The sequence below is a fragment of the Anser brachyrhynchus genome, assembly GCF_964034855.1.
Source record: "Anser brachyrhynchus genome assembly, chromosome: 1".
Lineage (NCBI taxonomy): Eukaryota > Metazoa > Chordata > Aves > Anseriformes > Anatidae > Anser > Anser brachyrhynchus.
This window is the reverse complement of record NC_137694.1, coordinates 180,235,523-180,255,050: the sequence shown is the minus strand read 5'-3', so window position 1 is coordinate 180,255,050 and position 19,528 is coordinate 180,235,523. Positions and strand designations below refer to the sequence as shown.

The 19,528-nt window shown below is 40.8% G+C and overlaps 1 protein-coding gene across 1 annotated transcript; it reads right to left on the bottom strand.

Moving 5' to 3' along the window:
• Positions 1-331: 331 nt before the first annotated feature.
• TNFSF11 (TNF superfamily member 11) lies at positions 332-19,291 on the bottom strand. Its single transcript, XM_080557753.1, has 5 exons — positions 18,223-19,291; positions 12,133-12,300; positions 5,702-5,747; positions 5,523-5,621; positions 332-1,084 (listed from the first exon to the last, which is right to left on the bottom strand). Exons 1-5 carry the CDS (start codon positions 18,454-18,456, stop codon positions 663-665), a joined length of 969 nt encoding a protein of 322 aa, XP_080413879.1. The 5' UTR covers positions 18,457-19,291; the 3' UTR covers positions 332-662.
• Between the last annotated feature and the right edge of the window lie 237 nt (positions 19,292-19,528).

Here is a 19,528-nt window from a genome sequence, read left to right as displayed (position 1 = left end):
CAATAATAATGACCTGTAATTAACCTTTTAGAACTGTAAGGCCAGATCTCCCTTCTTCCTAGAAATAGCCCTTTTTAATCAGGTAAAAATGTGATTTCAACTGTTTAGGTGTTCTACAACTCATTTCTGCCACGGCTTGAGCTTTCCAACCCTAGTCCAGCAAAGCATGAACATGCTTAACTAAGCACGTGAAAAGCCACATCAAATGCAATGGAATTAGTTATACATTCACTATCTTTGCTGTCTCAGGGTCAGAATGCTCAGCCCCAAGCATGATTAAGCCCCAAATGCAATCTGGGAGCCAAATTCTGTCCTGCCCTATGTTTGTGCCAAACAGTCAGGCCAGAATATGGAAATAATTCAGTAATACCAATTGCTCTGATTTCAACTATACCAATGTAGAAGTCATAACGACTCTACTGAAGCCAGTGGAGACGTACGAAGTAAAACTGGTGTAAGACTGAATCAGAACCACACAATTTTATCCTTGATACATTTATGGAACTCTTGCCAGAGTCAGCACAGGGCAAAACATGTCTTTAGAGCTATATGCCTTATACAGATGCAACTGGGATGCAAAAAATTTTCAGTTCTGTCTTCAGGTTGTTTCTGGACCACTAACCCCTTCCTTCCCCCCCGCCCAATTTCAGCACACTAAATATTCAGTCTAAATCCCTTACTTTAAATGCCCCAAAGTAAGTTGCTTCTTGTGATGAATCCAGTAGCAATGGGTTAGATACCTGGATACTTATCATTTCACCAGATTTTAATTTAAAAAACCCTCCTACATTTACAGAATAAAAATGGAATTCTGAATTCCCTGACCAGTATTTGGTGCTTCCTCCCTTCATCAACACATCAGAGCGCCTTATTTTAAGGTTTGTCTTAGTCATATACACCATCAGCTGAAGCCCTCTTTTAGTCAGGTTTCCTGAAGTTTCATGATGTCTAAAACAGATGTTGGCATAAAGGTAGTAAAATCCATCTTGATTAACAATTAGTTTCCCATCATTAAACGTCATATTTGATAAGTTTGCCTGGCCTTTGTCATGATGCCAGGATGTAAGGTTCACTTTACGAGTTCCTGAAGAGAGGGGAGGAAAAAAATAATTATTTCATTTATAAGCATTTCACAAAACACAACATTTAAAAAACAATACCCAGATTTTTAAAATCAATAGCAAGTACCTTCACATAGGCTAAAGTGAAGTTTAAAGCTTCAGGATATTAGACAGTTATGATAAAAGACATAAGAAATTTCCTTTTTCATCATGTGCTGCCCTCCCACAGAATGTCTGCTGGAACATGGTACAAAACACTTGTTTGGCCAATAGTTTGATGGCACTCAGTCACATAACAAGCTCTATACAGTAACTGCATTCCACCAAAAACTTTATTCAGGTAACAAACAATTGGGAGAATTTGAAATGAAAAATTGCTAACAGAAAAAAAAAAGCAAATCTTGCTATGAGTTAACCTGTGTTTGCAAAGAATAACTAAACAGCATCTGAAAAGAACTGATATTTCCTCAGATGGAAAGTTTATGAAACCTTCATGTAGTTTATGCTCTTGTGACTGCAGCAGTACAAAGACAAACACATTCTTATTTGAGAACACACCAAAAAAAAGGAAGAAAGTCAATACAATCCTGTATCTTTAGTACTACATAAAGTATCTATACTTTAGATAACAGTCACAGAAGAACCAGACAAGACCCACAGGCAGAGAAAACAGCAGCCTCCTGAGAAAGTCACACTGGTCCCTACCCTTCTAAGACGCACCATGGCACAGAAGAGCCACTACAACCTACCATTTATTCAGCACAATACACAGGGCAGAGCACAAGAGATGAAAGTTGGCCAACTTGTCCTCCTAACCACTAGCAACTCCCACACAAACCCAGCTCTGTTTGCTCCCTCAGAGGCACCCACAGTAGCAGGCCTGCACAGGTGCCAGAAGACCTTGGACTCTCAGTGCATCTACAGGCCTGCGTGGAATATTCAGTACCTTATCCTCTCCCCACACCAAACTAAAAACAATCTACTCCCACCACACCCAGCGCTCACAAACATGCTGGGGAACAGCCCCAAGCACCTCTGATTAAAGCTGCCTCCTGGATTTGTTCGTGTTGAAGTGAGGGAAGGTAAGTAGGACAGGAACAGGGGAAATTGAGAGCTGTGAGTCTTCCCCAGCTGCAAAGGGCAACTTTTGCATGTGAGAGGAATACTCTAATGGTAGTCCAGAACAAAAAAAAATCTTCTGGCATTCTTCCACAAAGACTTGAGCAAAGCACAGGTTATCAAAAGCAGACCTTAAATAGCTGCTGTCTTATGGCTCCAGTGTAGCTAAGTAGAAATTACACAAGCCACCTTGTACAGCAAAGCCTTCTTCTGTGCAGTACCTCCAAAAAACTCTGAAAGCCATCAACGAATTGGAAGTCACACTAAGATCTTAAGTCTCTTATCCTGGAATAACTCATCTGCAAGAGAATGCTGAAATACCCAGAGAACATCTGAAGCTGAAGAATAGCAGAAGTTGTAGGACTTCTTGTACACAGTGTTAAGTCCACCAGAAACACCACCCTGGGAAGCTATGCTACCTTCAAAATGAGGAGGATAGGTGAGAAATTAGAGCCAATATCACTGCTTGGACTGACAAAGGACAGAGGCACAGAAATATTAGGCAGAAATGTATACGTATGACCAAGCAGAAAGGCTTGCTGACATACTGTGACTGACTGGTGGCCCACCAGGGCGATGCTAGGCAGAATTTATTTACCTGTAAAGTAAATTTTTTAGTTGCTAGCCTCAAAAATCAAGAGGCAATTTTGAAGAAATCCTAAGTGAAAATATAGGATTCTTTGCTGAAGGGGGAAGATGGAAAATAGTTGCCACAGTGACTTGTAATTGTGATACTGAGAGCAGCTACAGGTGAAGCTTGTTCACACAGTTTGGTGTTGAGAGCAATATGTACCATTCATTCATGGTCAGGTGGAGGGACAAGCCAAGAGCTGATGGAGAATAATCCTATCTAAAGATCTAATTAGACCTGCTTTGAGCAGGGGATTAGCCTAGACGACTTCTGGAAGTGCCTTTCAACCTAGATTATAATGCTATGACTTCATTAACCAAGGTAGCTGGACGTTTTGCCACAATTCAGAGGTTTAGACAAGGCATGTCAGAGCCAGGAGCACAGCACAAATGCACGTTGGTGGAAATTTTGTCATGCAACGCTTAATGGAAGGAGTAAACAGGATCTCAGTACTGCAGATGGCAATACACCCAATTGATCAATATGCAGAAACACAGGCAGAGGAAAAAAAAATGGAGCATCTAAGTGCCAACTCAGTTGTCCATATATGAAACTCCAAAAACATAATCCAAATTATAAGACAGTCGGAAGTGCTGTAATACAATATCTTTTGAGACAAAAATTTATAATTGAGCCCTGGAAGAAATAACACAGAGTAAGCCCTGTTGACAGAAGGAAGAAAAGTCAGAGATAATGACTAAGGTAATCTTCCAAATATGGTAACAAGCAGTAAAAAAAAAAAGGTAATTCTCAGTCTTTCTGGTAACTCAATACAAATCAAAACAACGTTTTAAATGTTTGCAGGCATGGACTAAGAGTAACGCAACTGAGTTCCAACAGAATTAGTAGGAAAGATGATGATGGAAAGATAAAGTAAACCAGTATTTATTACTCATTTGCACTATAGTAGCTTTCAGGTATAAATAAAGCCTGAGGAAAGGGCCAAAGTTCTGCCCGCTCTGAAAAACCACTTCTGGAGGCAAAGGGCAGCTAAGCTGAATCTGTAGCTGTAAATAGCTCAAAAATACTAGTGTTTCTTTAGGTACTAGCTAAAGGTACCAATTCACATTCCAAATGATATATTTAACATTTGCATTTATTTCTGTTTGTGCTCTTCTCCTTTAAACTGTGACTAATTTCTATAATCAATTTATAAACCAAAATTCACTATTTTCATTTAAAACCTAGGTAGTGTTTGAAGTGAGCTCTGGTAAAAAGCAAACAGCAAGCATCCAGCTTTAACCTAATGCAACAAATCTAAACCACTATGGCTTCTGCAGCTAAATGATGGGTGGGACGCCAAGATGTAGGAGGGGTTATTTTTCCCCCTCCCTGTCACTCCACAACTGCAGAAGTCCATTTGAGGCATGGTATTATTGTGAACCAGGTGAAAGTGTTCAATGCCTATTCATGACAGGTGTTCCCTTGCAAATTACTTGAACAAAATAAAATCCTGTTTGATAATGATAGACTGACTTTTTTTTCCTGACATTGCTTATTTTGGGTCAGAGTGATGACAGTAGGGAATTTAAAATACTAAGAACCAATCTGCCCAGACTCATGGATAACAAAGAGCTATTTAGAAGGATTTCAGACATGTAGAGTAAAGAAACACTGCAAGAAAATAGAAATTTGCAGTCAGAGAAAACAGGAAGAACTCCTGGTGATCCGCAAGAAAATTTTTCATCCTTTATGCCTGTCATTGATCTCTATGCCACCCAGTCAAGTGGGTAGAGCCACACGCCACTGATAAGATAGTAGAGCACCTCACAATCAGTAGGTTCAGGGTTCTAGCTACCCAAAAGGATGCAGTCCCTTAATGCCACAGTGCTCAAAATAACAGCAGAAGCTGTCCTCATGATTAATGTCCCAGTAATTCTCTTCCAAAGAAGGCATAAGCTATTTGCCAGATCTGGAGGGAATAAGCCCAACTCATTGCATTGGTAAGAGGTTGATCTCCTCAAAAGGAGAAACAAAAGTTTGTTACTACAAGGACTGTATTTCTGAGAGTTCCTACAAGACTGTAATGATCAAAAAAAAAGCAATGTTTCTGTTGCCATTACCCACAAATGTGCTAATTCACTCCCTAGAAAATTAATACAGCGATGCACATCAGTAAAAAAAAAGTATCAAGTATTAGTCCTGGTAAAAATACATTTTACCTAGTAACATCTAGATAGACAGCAAAAAAAAAGTCCCATGGGTGAATTTCTCAAAGTGTGACAGACTCCAGTTCCGTAGATGTAAATGACCATGTATATAACTAGAAAATTAATTCAATCTTCCAAAGACAAAGTGCTAAGACAAGCTTACTGATACTGCATCCTCTACTGTTGACCTATGTCAAAAGAGAAAATCTGACTCAAAGAGAAGGTTGTCAGAAGGCATCTGAACTAGTAAGAAAGCCTGTAGAAGTTCTGATTGCCATTTTACAAGTTGCTTAAAGCTCTTTGTTTATAAAGCTCAACATTTGGACAATGCCAATGCAGTTGGAGGGGGAAAGAATACTACCCTCTGGCAAGAATCTAACCCCTCACGTGCAGATGACTTATCTCTAAACAGAACAGGCTGGCAAAATCTCAGATTTCAGGCCTCAGAGAATTCCCCTTTGGTTTAGCTATATAAAGCAGAAAAGTAATGCATACAGCTTAAGTAATGAGTTAAGCACATTCATAGTAGCATTAGAAGAATCCACTTAAAACTGAACTTACCTGATGGAATATTCTTATCATCAATAATGAGATGGGCAAAAGGCTGCTTCTCAGGTTTATTTCTTTTGTACAGGTCCATTCCTAACGCCTCCATTGCCGCTGAAGATAAAAGAACTCCATTATCTCAGAAAAAAATTTAATAGAACTAAAATATTTCTTATTCATAAATCAGCATCTACCTTTTTCTGGTCTTGGTGTTTCTCTCCCCAGGATACGCTGGACTTCCTAAAATGAGAAAAAGACACTGCTTTGATGTTGCCTTGCTTGCGTCTGTATCACAAATCATTTGCACAATTACAACACAGTATCTTCTCTGTATACATGCATACGTTGGGGTGGTTCTACCTACAGTATAGCCAGATGCCTGGAATACATATCCTGATATTTACAGGATGTATAATGTGAACACACAGTTTAAATGCCATATCAAATTACTTCCTTTGTCCAATACTTCTGATAAAGGTGGATAGGAACACTAGCCTGTGTGATCACTGCACCGTTTATCGAAGTAGTGATTACAGACATTTACAACCATTTCTGCTTACTGCACTTGGAACGTTTCTAAGTATAATGGAACAATGACTGCTAAAAATGCATCACATAAAACCATGAAGTTTATGAATTGACTTGGGGTCAAAAGGTAACGAAGGAGGCAGTTCTACATAGACACCAGTATGTAATCACACTAACTGTGGAAAATTAAGCCCCGCATTTCCTTTATGATGAGCTAAATTAAAACCTCCACCCCTAATGCTTTACCACTAACAGGAGAGGTTGCAAGACTATAAGGCTTTGCAACCAAGCCTCCCTCATATCGAGGTATGCAGACACTGAAGGATTAAGCATTTTCCACATCTGTACTGGTCCAAATTAAACAGGTGCCAGAGTTTGGAAGTACATGTTCTCCAAAACTGCAGACTGCAGATTAATTTTAATATGAGCAAAGCTCATATTACGCCAAACCAAGAACAGTGCAAATAAACAACAGGTACCACAAAGCCTTGTTTTTAAACAATCCTCTCTTGTTTTCTTCTTATGAAGATGTATAAACAGCAGTTTTCAAAAGTCTAAGCAACATGTTGTTGTTACAAGCCTGGACAGTCTTTATAGAATTAGGTTCATTCCTCAGTTCTGCTCCCTGTTCCACACCATGACTCTCCTCATCTGTTTCCTAAAAAAACAAGGATAACTCCTTCCTCCTGAGATTACCTCACACTATGGAACTATCAAGATGTTTAGTAGAAGGAAACATTTTGCTGCAGATAGCAAATTGTACTCTTATCTTTGAAATGTAAGTGGGATCCTGTGTTTTCTCTTTACATTTCACATACTGCTGCTTGTCTAATTAAACGCCATGTATATAAAACTGACCTCAGATTTGGCCAGATCAGCAAAGTTCCACCGTGTTCTCTATCACTGCAGTGTTTTAGAACTTGAAATCTTGCTTTGAAAACACTTAGCTCCTCTTTTATGTAATTCTGCAGCCACAGTGAAATCTGTAACACCTTCTCTCTCTTTCTCCTTTCAGTAGGTGTCTAAATGTTAAACCAAAATGAAAAGCCACAGCAGCATGGAAGTTGTTGTATGACTATCAAAGCATGATAGTTCAGCAGAGATATGCTGATTGTGTAGATATGAATCATTACGATGCTTTCTGCTGTAGAGACGAGAAGAAAAGCAGAAGAATCGCAACTTCAGAAGAAGCAAAACCCATGTCCACCTCCCCCCCATTTACATTCACTTCCCCTCTCTGATCTTCATTTTCATGCTGCTAGAACTGATGCTGAAGTAAGAAGCTCAGTTCTAGGAGCTGCACATCAGCCTCTAGCCACACCTGATCTATAACTTCATCAGAAGTACTAAGAAGAAAAATTGCAAGTATTTGGTACTGCCAAAGGTGGTAAAAGCATCTGAAGAGAACAGGACATCGAGGTAAAGGAGACTGGAAGATGGACTAGATTCTCAGATGTCACTGCATTACAACTGCTCCCAAACCTTTCCCTAGAAAGGGAAGACTCCTTTTTCTTTTTTCCTTTCCTAATTGAAATCTTTTGGGTTTGGAGTCTTTTTTAGGATCCTTTCTTTCTGGGGAATGCTTGCCTAGAGAGGCTACTGGACATATCCAAAAAGATATTTACATTTTAATCTTCTATTATCCAAAACAGTACTAAAAAAAAAAAGACAAGCTTGATAAGTCCCTGAACTGGCCGATTGCTATCCTCCTTATAATCTACTTTTTTCATTAGTAGCCTAGAGTTCTGCTTCTCTAGGTTTCCAAAGATGCTCTGACTTGAGCAGCTGGTTACCTCGCTTTTTGAGCTCTAGTAGTCTGACTCAGCATATCTTCCATGAAGAAAGGCTGTGGTCCTCGTGAGATGCATTCTGAGCCACTTTCTTTCTAACTGATGGTGGTGCTATTCATCTACATCACTACTGGGTGAGCAAAACAGCTACCCAGGAAGATCTGGGTCCACTTGTCTCAATGATCTTGAACCTACCACTCCCCTGCTTCCTAGGAGCACCTTGGTCACCAAGCTGTAGCCTGGACTTGACAGGAGCAATTTGGTGCTCCTCTTGAAGCCAGGCTACTATGTCATGAAGATTGCAAGCACCATTACAACAAAAAGGGAGATAAGAGTGAGCTCAACACTAATACAGTTAGAAGAACTGCAGTCTGGCTCATGCTGAATCTTCTGTGTGCTCATCACAAAGGCTATCCTGTGGCCAGAAAACAGAAATCCTCCACCAGCTGAGTTCCCAAACAATGGACTAGTGTCAAGTTTTTACTAGACACTGACCAGCCCCCCAAAAATTTAAGTCTTGCTGCTCCATTGCCCATACTTCCAGGAAAAAACTGGGAGAAATACATGAACTAGTCCTTAGAGAACAGGCATGGAGCTGTGGATTTCCTCTTGAAGGATATGTACTCCAAAACATTTCTTTTTATTTTCCACTTCATCTGTTTCTACAGTTCCAAGACACTGATACACAACCTACCTTAGAAGAACACTACCGCTAAGAATGCAGAAACAGATCAACAGAACCTGTCACTAAGACATAGCCACAGAAGCATGAGAACTGCTGACAAACATTGCCAGTGACTTCTCTTAAGATTTGCAGCCACAAAACCAAGTGAGCTCCCAAGCTGTTGAGTTATTTTTAGAAAAAAACTGTACACAAAAAGTTACACCACACTGTTAGTTTTAAAATAAGCTGCTTCTGTACATCTTTGTGTCATTTGCTCACTGCACACTATGTCAACTCTACTGGCCTGTTCCCATATTCTAAACTTTTCCATACAGTCACTGTTCAAAAAAACAAGCAGCCAGTCAGAAAAATGAATGTCTTCCTTCCTCCAAAAAAATAAAATAAGAGGCCATGGGGAAGCTGCAAAACTTCCAAATTTTAAAAGCTAAAACCATGCTTTAAGTGGCTAGAATGTGGGGAAATGCTCTTTCCTCATCCACAGCAGGCTTCGGGTTTTAACCCTTAGACAACTATCACACCTATTACTACATTAGCATGTCATCAGCATCCTTAAAACACAAGTTCTGCCCTTCAAGTTACGTCTGATGTTGAGTACACACAAACAAGGTTACATAGGAACATGTAACATCTGTGAATGTTTTTTCCTCCTCTTTGTTTTTACAGTATCTCATTGTCTCCTTTGAGTAGCTACAAGTAGCCTTTTAAAACCAGGCAAGAGACCCACCCTCAGGACATTCATGTACTGCTTCAATCATGACCCTAAGGCTCCCTTACACAAATGTTTCTACTACTACCCCCACGGTGTTTTAAGGCCAGTTGATATCAAGAAGTAGTATCTGATTATCTTGCTGGAAATTCAGCAGTTTGAAGAATGCTAATCAGGAAGGAAGCGAAATAGAAAGTGCATAAACCAATATTCTTCAGAAGGTTGAGATGAGCACTGCAACCTCTTATTCAAATGAGTAGTCTATTGCCTGCAGGAAAAAAAAGGGCATGTAAAGTTGTAGTGTGGAAACTGAAGTTTTAACAGCTTACAACAGTCACCCATGAAACCTTCACTTTGTCCATAACCACATGCACTTAAAATGTCTGCTAAGTATATAGATCTCTTTATAAGTGCTGCCCTGGAGGTCTAGCTACAAAGTGTGTTGTTGCTGTGTAGGAGACTAGTTTACGCCTGAACTCCCCAAGCTGCTAGAAGCTGGGAGTATTGCCAAGAAAGATACTTATGAATTGACCAAGATATGTTTGTATTCCTTTCTACTTCAGACTCATAACAGACTTCATAAGAACTGTGGTTAGTGCATCTGGGCTGCCAGAGGGTTTTTAGGGTTACATGCAAAAAAATTAAGCAAACAGACAGACTAGGAAAGTATATTATTTGTCTGCTTTAAAGTTTATTTGCAATAGTATTGAAAATGTGTTTTCTACTGAGTAAGCTGCTACCTAAGCAGTATTTTTATTCCAGAATATGTTGAGGAGGTCACCATTAGATTTTTTTTTTTTTTAATTTTATTTTTATTTTTAAGTCAGGAGACAAACATTTCCACACCTGACCTTACAGCACTACTACACTGGTTTTCAGAAGAGCACTTGCAATGTCAGTCCCTGCTTTAGATTTAAACACTGGTCTACAGGTGTGCAAAGAAAACAGATGAGAACTAACACAGTAAGCTAAAAGCTGTAACCAGACTATAAAACTTAACAAAAAAAAGGTTGTCTGTTTTCATTTCCTGAATAGCTTGAATTGCTAAAGACAAACAACTGAAAAAACTGAGAACTTCAACTGTATTTTAAAGTGTTCCATTTCAGTCACCTAATGCACTGTCAGTGCAAATACGGATACCAGCTCTTGAAACACACACACACACACTTCAGGAAACTGAATAAAGCAGAGAAAATAGGAAACATCTTTCCAGTCACATGAACTGCGTTCCCACACAAGGGCCTAGTCCAATTGTAGATAAGATTCAGATGCATCTCTGCCTTTTGGTACGGCAGAACCAATGAAGGGCTCAGCTCACACAGCTTAAGGCAAGCTTAATTTGCCTTAACACCGTTTCTTTCATTTCCATGATATGAATAGAAAAGATGCAAATGTAGCCCTAAGCAAACATTTACCTATTTTTCTGTGTCATCAACGTATGATGACAAAGCACCCAGAACACTGACCCTGCTGCTTAATATGTTCTGTTGCATTCAAAAATTTTGGAGTCTGATTACTTTGGCAGGGAAAGCATCATTGTTCTCAAACTAACGGTCATCAACCAAAAAAAAAATTATCCTACTCACTACTTATCTTGGCCACTGCCTTTGCAGCATTTAACCTCTATGCTGAATGGCAGAAAATGCAGCCTCCGCTAAAGTTAATGCTTTTGTTGAGTAACCAGCAGCAAACAACCAAAATGCAGAACTTCCCATTCACTTACTGTAACAAGCTCCTTCCTCTGTCAAGGGTGCTGCATGAAAGAGCACTCTAGTACCAGCATGCAGAACACACAAGTAGAAGTAGTGTCAGTCTAAAGAAAATGCTGGAAGAAAGAACTAGTCCTATTGAGTTAACCCATTTTCCTAAGTTTTTGAAGGAGGTGGCAAGTAAAGGAAACTAGGCTCCCAGCTTTAAGCTTTGTTCTGAAAAAGATCCATCACCAAGAGTACTCTATTAAAAATAAACATCAGCACAATTAATGCACTGTATAGTTAAGTCAAGTACAAGTCACTCCGTAAAGTGTATTTGAGTTCAGCTCAAATCTAATGGAGTATCCTTTACGAAAAACCTGACAGTCATATGCAGATGTGAAGAGATAATGGACTTTATAAGCCAGGAAAACCAAATACCATAGCACACGTTCAACTTCAATAGCCCGTAATTAGTACTGAACACTATCAAGAACATGCAAAGAGACCAAACACAGTAACCGGTAAGGGACAATTGTGACATATATTCAGCTTGCCTAGGTTTCTTCATTAGGGCTAATTTAGGTGTCTGCTTTTGTTATTTGAGTTTGGAAAAAAGCTGTCATTCTCAACTGCTGGGCAAAGAACACCTACTTATCATGATGGCAAAGCAGATCTTCCACCACTGTGGCAAAATGAGCAAAAAAATGATACTATCCTTCATTCTGGGTAATCAAAACTACTGTACTGGAGAAAGAGTAAGAAACAAGAACAGATGAGAACAAATACTATGCCTTCTATCTTTCACACAGCATTTTGCTTGTCAATGACCTTGCCTTGGAGAATCCTGTCAGAAAGTCAAGAAGATCAGTTTGGAAAAAAAGAAGTGGAGCTGTCCTTCCACATCCAAAGTGTTGGCAAACCTGTACAAGTATTAAGATAGATGACTGCCATCCGACCCACCCAAATGTCAGAACTGCCTATCAACTAACTGCAGTTAGTTTTCTGTGTGACTTCAAGCCTCCCTTTAACAAAACTAAAAAATGTATTTGAATGCAGAATTGGTTAACCACTACCAAGGTTCATAAGCATATGCAGTAGGATCTCAGATCCAACACCATATTTTTCAAACACCAAAAAAATACTTTCTAGAACTTACCTCTGAACAAAGATATTGGAAAAATTACTAAGTTAAACAAAAATAAGAGAAACCACTGCTACTTACCTTTTGCACAGCTCTTTGGAGAGCCTGTTTCATCCTCCTACATGATTCCGGCATTAACTTCATATCTTGATTTTCAAATGGTGTATCTTGCAAACCTATACTTTCTGGAGATCTGAAAAGCATTCTGACACAGTGTGCATCTTCTTTTGAAATTCTACTAGGGTCCATCTGAAACAAAAATATAAGCACAGCCACAGTTTTAAGAGTCTGTCCAACACACAAGAACATTTAAATCAGGGTAAATTTTCAACTGTCTAAAAGTTTGGCAACTAGCTAAGTTTATCATCTAAATTTTTATTCTAAACAATGAAAAAAAATGTTCTCCTCAGGAACGTTTACTTCAGCCAACAAGCACATAAGATAGGAGAAAAAATGTGTCTTCTGGAGTTGCCTAGTTTGTTAGCTTAGACTGAATATTGACTTTCAAAAGTTAAAGATTAGTTAAAGATTAATCCCACCTTTACTGTAAAAATCACTAAACCTGAATTCCATTTTTAGATGCAATATCACAATTATTTTAGCAGGCAACATACGCAGCCATCCTACCTATTAAAAATACGGATTGCAAGATGACACACAAGTGTCAAGAGCAGCAATTTGGGGAATGCATGTACGACATCCAGCACATCCTTTTCAAGGGGAGAAACAGAAGCAACAGAAAACAGCTATCACAAAGTATGTTGCAGGCAAGATGCATTGCTTCATGAAACAGTCACCAGGTAAGATCGTACAAATTCAGAAAGACCAAGGGACAATAAAACTGTACTACAGAACACCTCCTCTTCATTGGACAAAGTCTAGTAAATCCAAAATATCTGCAAGATATTTTTAGCAATTAATCTCTCCGATTGAATAAAATATAATCTTTAATTGTAAGCAGAGAATGCTCCTAAATTCTACCAATCTTAATTCTAAGATGACTTAGAAGGATATTGCAAGAATCAAGATTGTGCCTCAGCAGAATTCAATTGCACAAACATTCAAATCATTTCACTCTTTAACCCCCCTCCATACACCTCACACTCAACAGATATTAACCGCTTTCTTTTATATACAGCCTGAGACTCTCAGCAATTGATCTCAACATGTATTTATGCTGCTTTTACATCAGAAGGGTTTGTGCACTCAAAACTTTCTTTAAGTTCTCTAACTGCATTAGCTGGTCTAATATGAACATTTACTTCTACTGTTTTCCATAACAAACACCAAAGCACCAATTTATATCTGAGAATTACATAACACGTTACGAATAATCATGATGAGGAAATACCAATCCATTACAGATAATACCAAACTAGTGGTCATTTTCCTTTAAAATAGCATTGAACAAAATGTCAAAGGAGGTTTTGCAGAATACACAACAGCCAAACTGAATCAAATTTATGTAAATTGTACATACGAGCATGAATTCAATCCCCTAACCCCAAAAAAGAACCAAACTAACTGAAGAACATAAGGTTAGGATTACAGAGGTAAACTCAAGCCTACAGCAGGCAGCCAGCCATCCAACAGCACACACTGGAAGAAAACATTTGTTGCACGGACGGCCATGTCAACAGCAAGTTGTCTCCTCCATCACCATCCTTCTGCTGAAGGCTCCAGATGAGAGCTGTTTGCCCCGTTTATTCAAACCAATGTCAGCCCCCATGAGCTGGTTTAGCTGTCTGAGTTATCCCTGCAGATTTGGAACTGAACAGGTCAGAAAAGTTTCACCTGAGGATCAGAAGACACCACAGCTTTGAGCAGAGGGGCAGAGATGAGTTACAGGCTGGCTTGGAGGCAGTAAGAGCTTCTGGGGTGGCTTGACATGGGATCCAAAGGAAAATCTGTTTATAGCTATTACAACTCTACTAAGCACTAACAACTACATTAATAACTTCTAAATGCAGCCCCATTACCTGTCTAAACTGACCTCTGTGCCCTCACCTTCTTCACCATGAAATCCCACTCCTGGCACTCAACCTCCCCTTTAAACCAGTATCGTGGAGCCCTACCCTGAGGTAATTTTTTGTTGATGCAGTTTCCCAAAGGATTAGCATCCTGAAGCCAGCTCATTACAGGTGTCAGGCAAGCATCGGAGCTAATACAAGGCCATGAAGGAGCAGGAAGGCAGCGCTAGCTTTAACAGCTGTAAAACTTCATCCCAGTAGATTCCACCAGTACAGAGAAGCTCAGAGAATCAACAGTAAGTGGAGATGAAGAAACAAATGGTTACCAACAGCTGTTAAGAGGCAGTTCATGGAGAAAAACCTAGGTCTGGAAGGTGCCTGGTCCAGCCCCTTGCTGGAAGCAAGGCCAACTTGTAACTTCGGGCTGATTGCTCTAGGCCTTGTCTAGCCAAGCTTGATGGAAACTCCATCCATGGAGGCCTGCAACCTCTCCAGTTTGTTGATATGCCTCTGGCACTGAGGGGCCCAAAACAGGACCTGTTACTCCAGATGTAGCCTCTTATGTTGGTATTGTCAGGAACCAGAGGGAATTAGGGCCTTTGACAGGATCTGCATATCTAAGTCCTCTCCCCTCCACACACACACACTACTGAAGGGAGAACAGGGAGTCACAGCAAATGACTGCCAGTAGGTACTCACTTTTATCAGCAATACTTCTAGTGAGAAACTGTTACCCCAGTTTGGGATTTATTTAAACACAACTTCTGAAAAGCAGACAAGAAAACTAGGTTTTAAAACACAAAAATCATGAAAGATTTTCATGTTTCTAGGACCTGAGCATTCAGCATGACAAATCACACCCATCAGAGACTTACAGCTATTGCCCATCAGCAATGAGTCAAACGTGTCACACAACACTGTGCCAGAAGTATAGCAGCAGCATGTACAGAAGCACTTATTCAGATTATAGCTGATCTGTTGAAGGCTCAAGACAAAAAAACACCGTTTCTGCACCTACAATTAAAAGACTGGGGACTTAATGGAAACACTGATTGCTCCAGCAACTTAAATTGAAGCTGTACAATCCATCCTGACAAGTCAGAAGTCTCTAGAGATTTATTGTTTGATAAGGTGAAGCTCTGATCTCGGGACTAATAACCTACCTGGTTGCCCTCACCGTTTTCAAAGAATACCCAGCCAGCACCACTTCTCAACCACGGAAATGAGCTCACCTGTCTGAGCAGCCCTTCTCAGAAATCCTGCAACTGACATTTTATAAAAAATGCACACTGAGCTGCCATAGCTGCAAACAGACAATACTGAGCACCGACACCCTAACTGCGGGCAACAAGCGACGAACAAAAAAGCTTTCAAGGATGTGTTCTGAGAAGAGCTTCTGAAGAGCCAAAACGAAATACCAGAGTGGTCTACAGAAAGCAGCGTGCTACCTTGCAAGGCACAGAAGGTTAGCGGAAGGTTAGCCTTTGAATAAATAAAGACCTTCAGCATGAAGTCCTAAAGATTTAACACCTGAAAAAAAAAATCAAGATGCAATGGACAATATTGGAGAAAGCTTTACAACATGTTAAAGAAGTAAATACCCTAGAGCTATCAGCCCATTTAAAGAGGAAATCTAGCTATTATTTTACTATACTTTATACACGTTACTATTGTGCATACACATCTACCGCCTCCAACCCTGGAATCTGATCACACCTTCCAGCGCCCCTTGTTATCACCGTTTCATCATCTGTAACCACTTTGGTTGCACCCCTGAACTCCCTTCAAGTAATTCAGGGCATGCAAAATGAACTCCAATACGATGGGTGACACCAGATGAATTTACAGAATTAAGAGCCAATTTTACAAAGATAAAAAGATTTGTTTTGATTTTAAAAGATCGTATATTCCAGTGAACTTTACTTACTAAGTATTGCCTTAATTTTGCAATATTACAGTATCACATTCTGCACTTTCTCACTAAAATAAACGTTAATCATTTATACTTGTTTTCGAACCTAAACCAACTTCAAGTTTAATCCAATATCACTTTACACTCTGTGATCTTTCCTAACCACCAAGAAAGGGTTCTTCCGGGCTTCCAGAAAGTGCTAGTGACCCCTAGCAAGCGGTTTGCTGTTAGCCACTGCTCCAGCACGCTCTCAAGATTTCAGATCAGTTCTGAAAGGATGTTTAAAACATTGAAGCGAAAAGTCAAACTTCCACAGATGCATGAAATGGCAATAAAAATCTGTCTTCCAGGTCCCCGTTTATCTAAATGTGAACTCTTTGGTATGGTAGAATACTTCACATTTGAACAGACTTTTTTCAAATAGGAAAAAAGCAAGTAAGCTTAGAGTTGCAGGTTAAACTGGGGGAGTTTGACATCCAGACTCTACATCTGGCTTTGAGCCCTCCCAGCTTGTTCTACTGCCCTCCAGTTCGCTCAGCATTAGACCAAATCCCTACACTTTTCTGATCTAAGTACAGGAAGGAAATGGACCAGAATGAAAAATGTAAAAGCACAGCTTTTGAAAACTATACTTTAGCACCTCCCAATTAAAGAGAAATAGAATACTTAGCACTCTCACTTGGTGCTGTGCATGTGTCTCTATTATCTCCATCTGCTCACAGTACCCAAATTTGCGATGAATTTTCATTTACCATGAGCAAATATTTCTCATGAAGCATAATCAGCATAAATACTTAGGAGCAATACATGTTATTAGTGTTTAGTTTCATGGATTCAGTACTTTGCACAAGATGGTCCAAAAAGAAAAGCTAGAACTCCTTAATCTTTTTACAGGTCAGAATGGCAGCATTCTGGAATACTGGTAATGTTCAATTCTTAGCTTTTTCTTCCTTTTTAAATATACCAGCTCCTTGTCTCATTTGCATTGTGCTACGTTATTTCTTGGCCACAAACATGTGTTTACCCATGAAAATCTGGTGTCAATCTTAGTTTTGTGTCTTGTGAAATTCCAAATGCTCAAGCCACAAAACAAACAAAACTGAGGAAAAACCAAAACCTCGGTTATTGTCTCAGCTCGCATTGTGTCATGATCTAGCCCAAATGATTTTATGCAAATTAAAATAAGAAGTGTATGGTAAAACTGAGTCAGAGTTTACTCAGCCTCTTTGGGTTTTGAAGAGCTTGTAAAACAGTCCTGTTAAATCAAGTAATTTCTTAATACGAGCCTATAAAGTCAAGTCTTGCTAATTCACATTTGGTTAGTCCACCAACCAACACGGCCCCTACTAATAACTTCTCATTATTTTAACAGAATATACTACAAAACCTAAGTTCTATTATAAAAAAAAAGTCTAACTTTAGATAGATTAACACAATTCAATTTGACAGCAGATTGATACAACCAAATTTGAAAGGATAACTTTAGATAGATTAATACAATTAAATTTGTCAGCAATCCTTTCAAAACTTGCCCCATATAAATAAAACTATCTGCAAAGCAATTAATACGTAACTTCTACAAGACCTATTGTATTTTCTCCATCTGTGTTATTCGCACAATAAGAAATTGGTGAGCAATGGTGGACTACCATATCTTATTATTGTGAATTACGTACTTACTTTGAAAGCGTATTTTTCAGTGATAGCAAAGATGACATTTTTGACATTAGGAAGTTTTCAGGGAGTATTTTAGTCAAGTCTACACCTAAGTACATTGCATTTTTTAGCCCTCTCAAAAGTTCAAGTTTGCGAAGTCCATCCAACAGCATTGCTCCAAATCTACAGGAACTAGAAACCAGCAAGAGAGCCAAGCTGCCAAAGGCAGAATTACACTCACACTATGTATTTTTTTTTTTAAATAAAGGAAGCAGAAGAAAAGTAGTCTTTATGGTAAGAAAACTCGTTATCCTTTCTTGGGCGTGTGTGCAGCACTGACACGAACCTATCAGGCATGGACCTGAAGGAGGGGAGGGGGAGAGGGTAAAAAGAGTGGGAACACGGGGTTTTAAAAAATATAGATGCTGTGATAAGTTGTTTTGATTGCAATGGCTCTCTAGCACAGCAACTAACGTGCACTTGTGCACTTCCACGAGCTATATGTTTTGACAGAGCTGCAGCTCCGGAGTTAAAAACACGAAGCGCCACGGGGGGCTCCCAAGACGCCTGCTCCCCTTTCCGCCCGCAGCCTAAACACCTCGGCGGCCCCTCTCCCCCCCGGCAGCCGCTTACCTGAGCTCGGAAGTAGAGGAAGAGGGCCACGCTGCACACCACCTGCCCCAGCCCCAGCAGGACGAGGGCGGCCAGGAGCGAGCGGGAGGCGGGCGGCGGGTGCGGGTGTGCCGCCAGCGGCGGGGCCGCCTGCGGCGGGGCCGGCGGCGGCGGGGCGCTGTCGTGGGCGTTGCCGCCGCCCAGCTCCTCGGAGCCCCGCAAGTACTTGCTGTAGTCTCGGCTGGCTCGCCGCATGGCTCCGCAAAGCGGCTCACACAGAGCTTATTTTTTTTTTTTTTCCCCCCACCCCCCAACCCCGGCCTCGCTGCAAACAACCCCCGGCGCCCCGGGCAGGGCAGCTCTTATAAAGTGTGGCGGCCAATCAGCCCCGGGCGGTGTGACTCGTCCTCCCTCCGCCCGCCGCCACCACACGCACGCACATGGCCACCACTCCCCTCTTATGGCGTCTCTTCCCTTCCCTCCCCGAGTGGGGACCGGCCCCCGGCGGCGGGAGGGTCGGCTTAGGTCGGGCCCTCCCCTGCCCTCAGAGCCCTCCTCAGGGAGTCGAGCTGCTCGTCGTCCCCTCAGGCCTCGGTGTGAAGAGGAATAAAGTCCCCAAAGCCATGTTGTGTACCCCTATCACAAAGGGCTTTCTCCCCTCACAGAAGCTCCGGCTCCTGGGGCTGTAGCTGGAGGTGCCCTCGTGGTTGTCCCTGTCCCGTTGGGTATGGGGAATGCAGGGCTGTCAGCCCCGCTGGGTGTCTAAACTCGCTCTTTGTTCAGACCAGGTTAAAATAAACGTGCTTGCGCTGTCCAAAGCAAGGTGAGACAGCGCTAAGTGTTGTCAGAGGACTGGGGTAACAAAATTGGAGAAAGCTGAGCTGCCTGCCAGTGACAAACCAGAGATGGGGCTCCCCATCTTCCTCCACACAACCAGTTGGCTGCAGAGGCATTTCTGAAGGCTTGGTGAGGAACTGCATCTTCCTGCGCTCCCCATGTCTCAGCCTGAGTCATGCTGCCTTTTGTAGGCACTTACTTCAGCACGATCCCCTTCAGATCAATTATCCCCTTCATATACCTGCTCGTTTAGAGCTTGTCTAAATTTATCTTTCCTGCCTCCATATAGTCTTTCTTCCCTCAGCTCTTTTGCTCATCACTTTATCTATGCATTTGGAGATGTAACTATCTTATCAGTAGGACCAACTTCAGCACCTAACTAGTCCACTTTGTGGAAAGCGTTCTCCTGAATCCTATGGAAGTGCTTGTTGTAAAGACAGTTCAGATGTATTAGATCTGCAGCCCTGTAAAATTCAGTGGGGAAATGGTA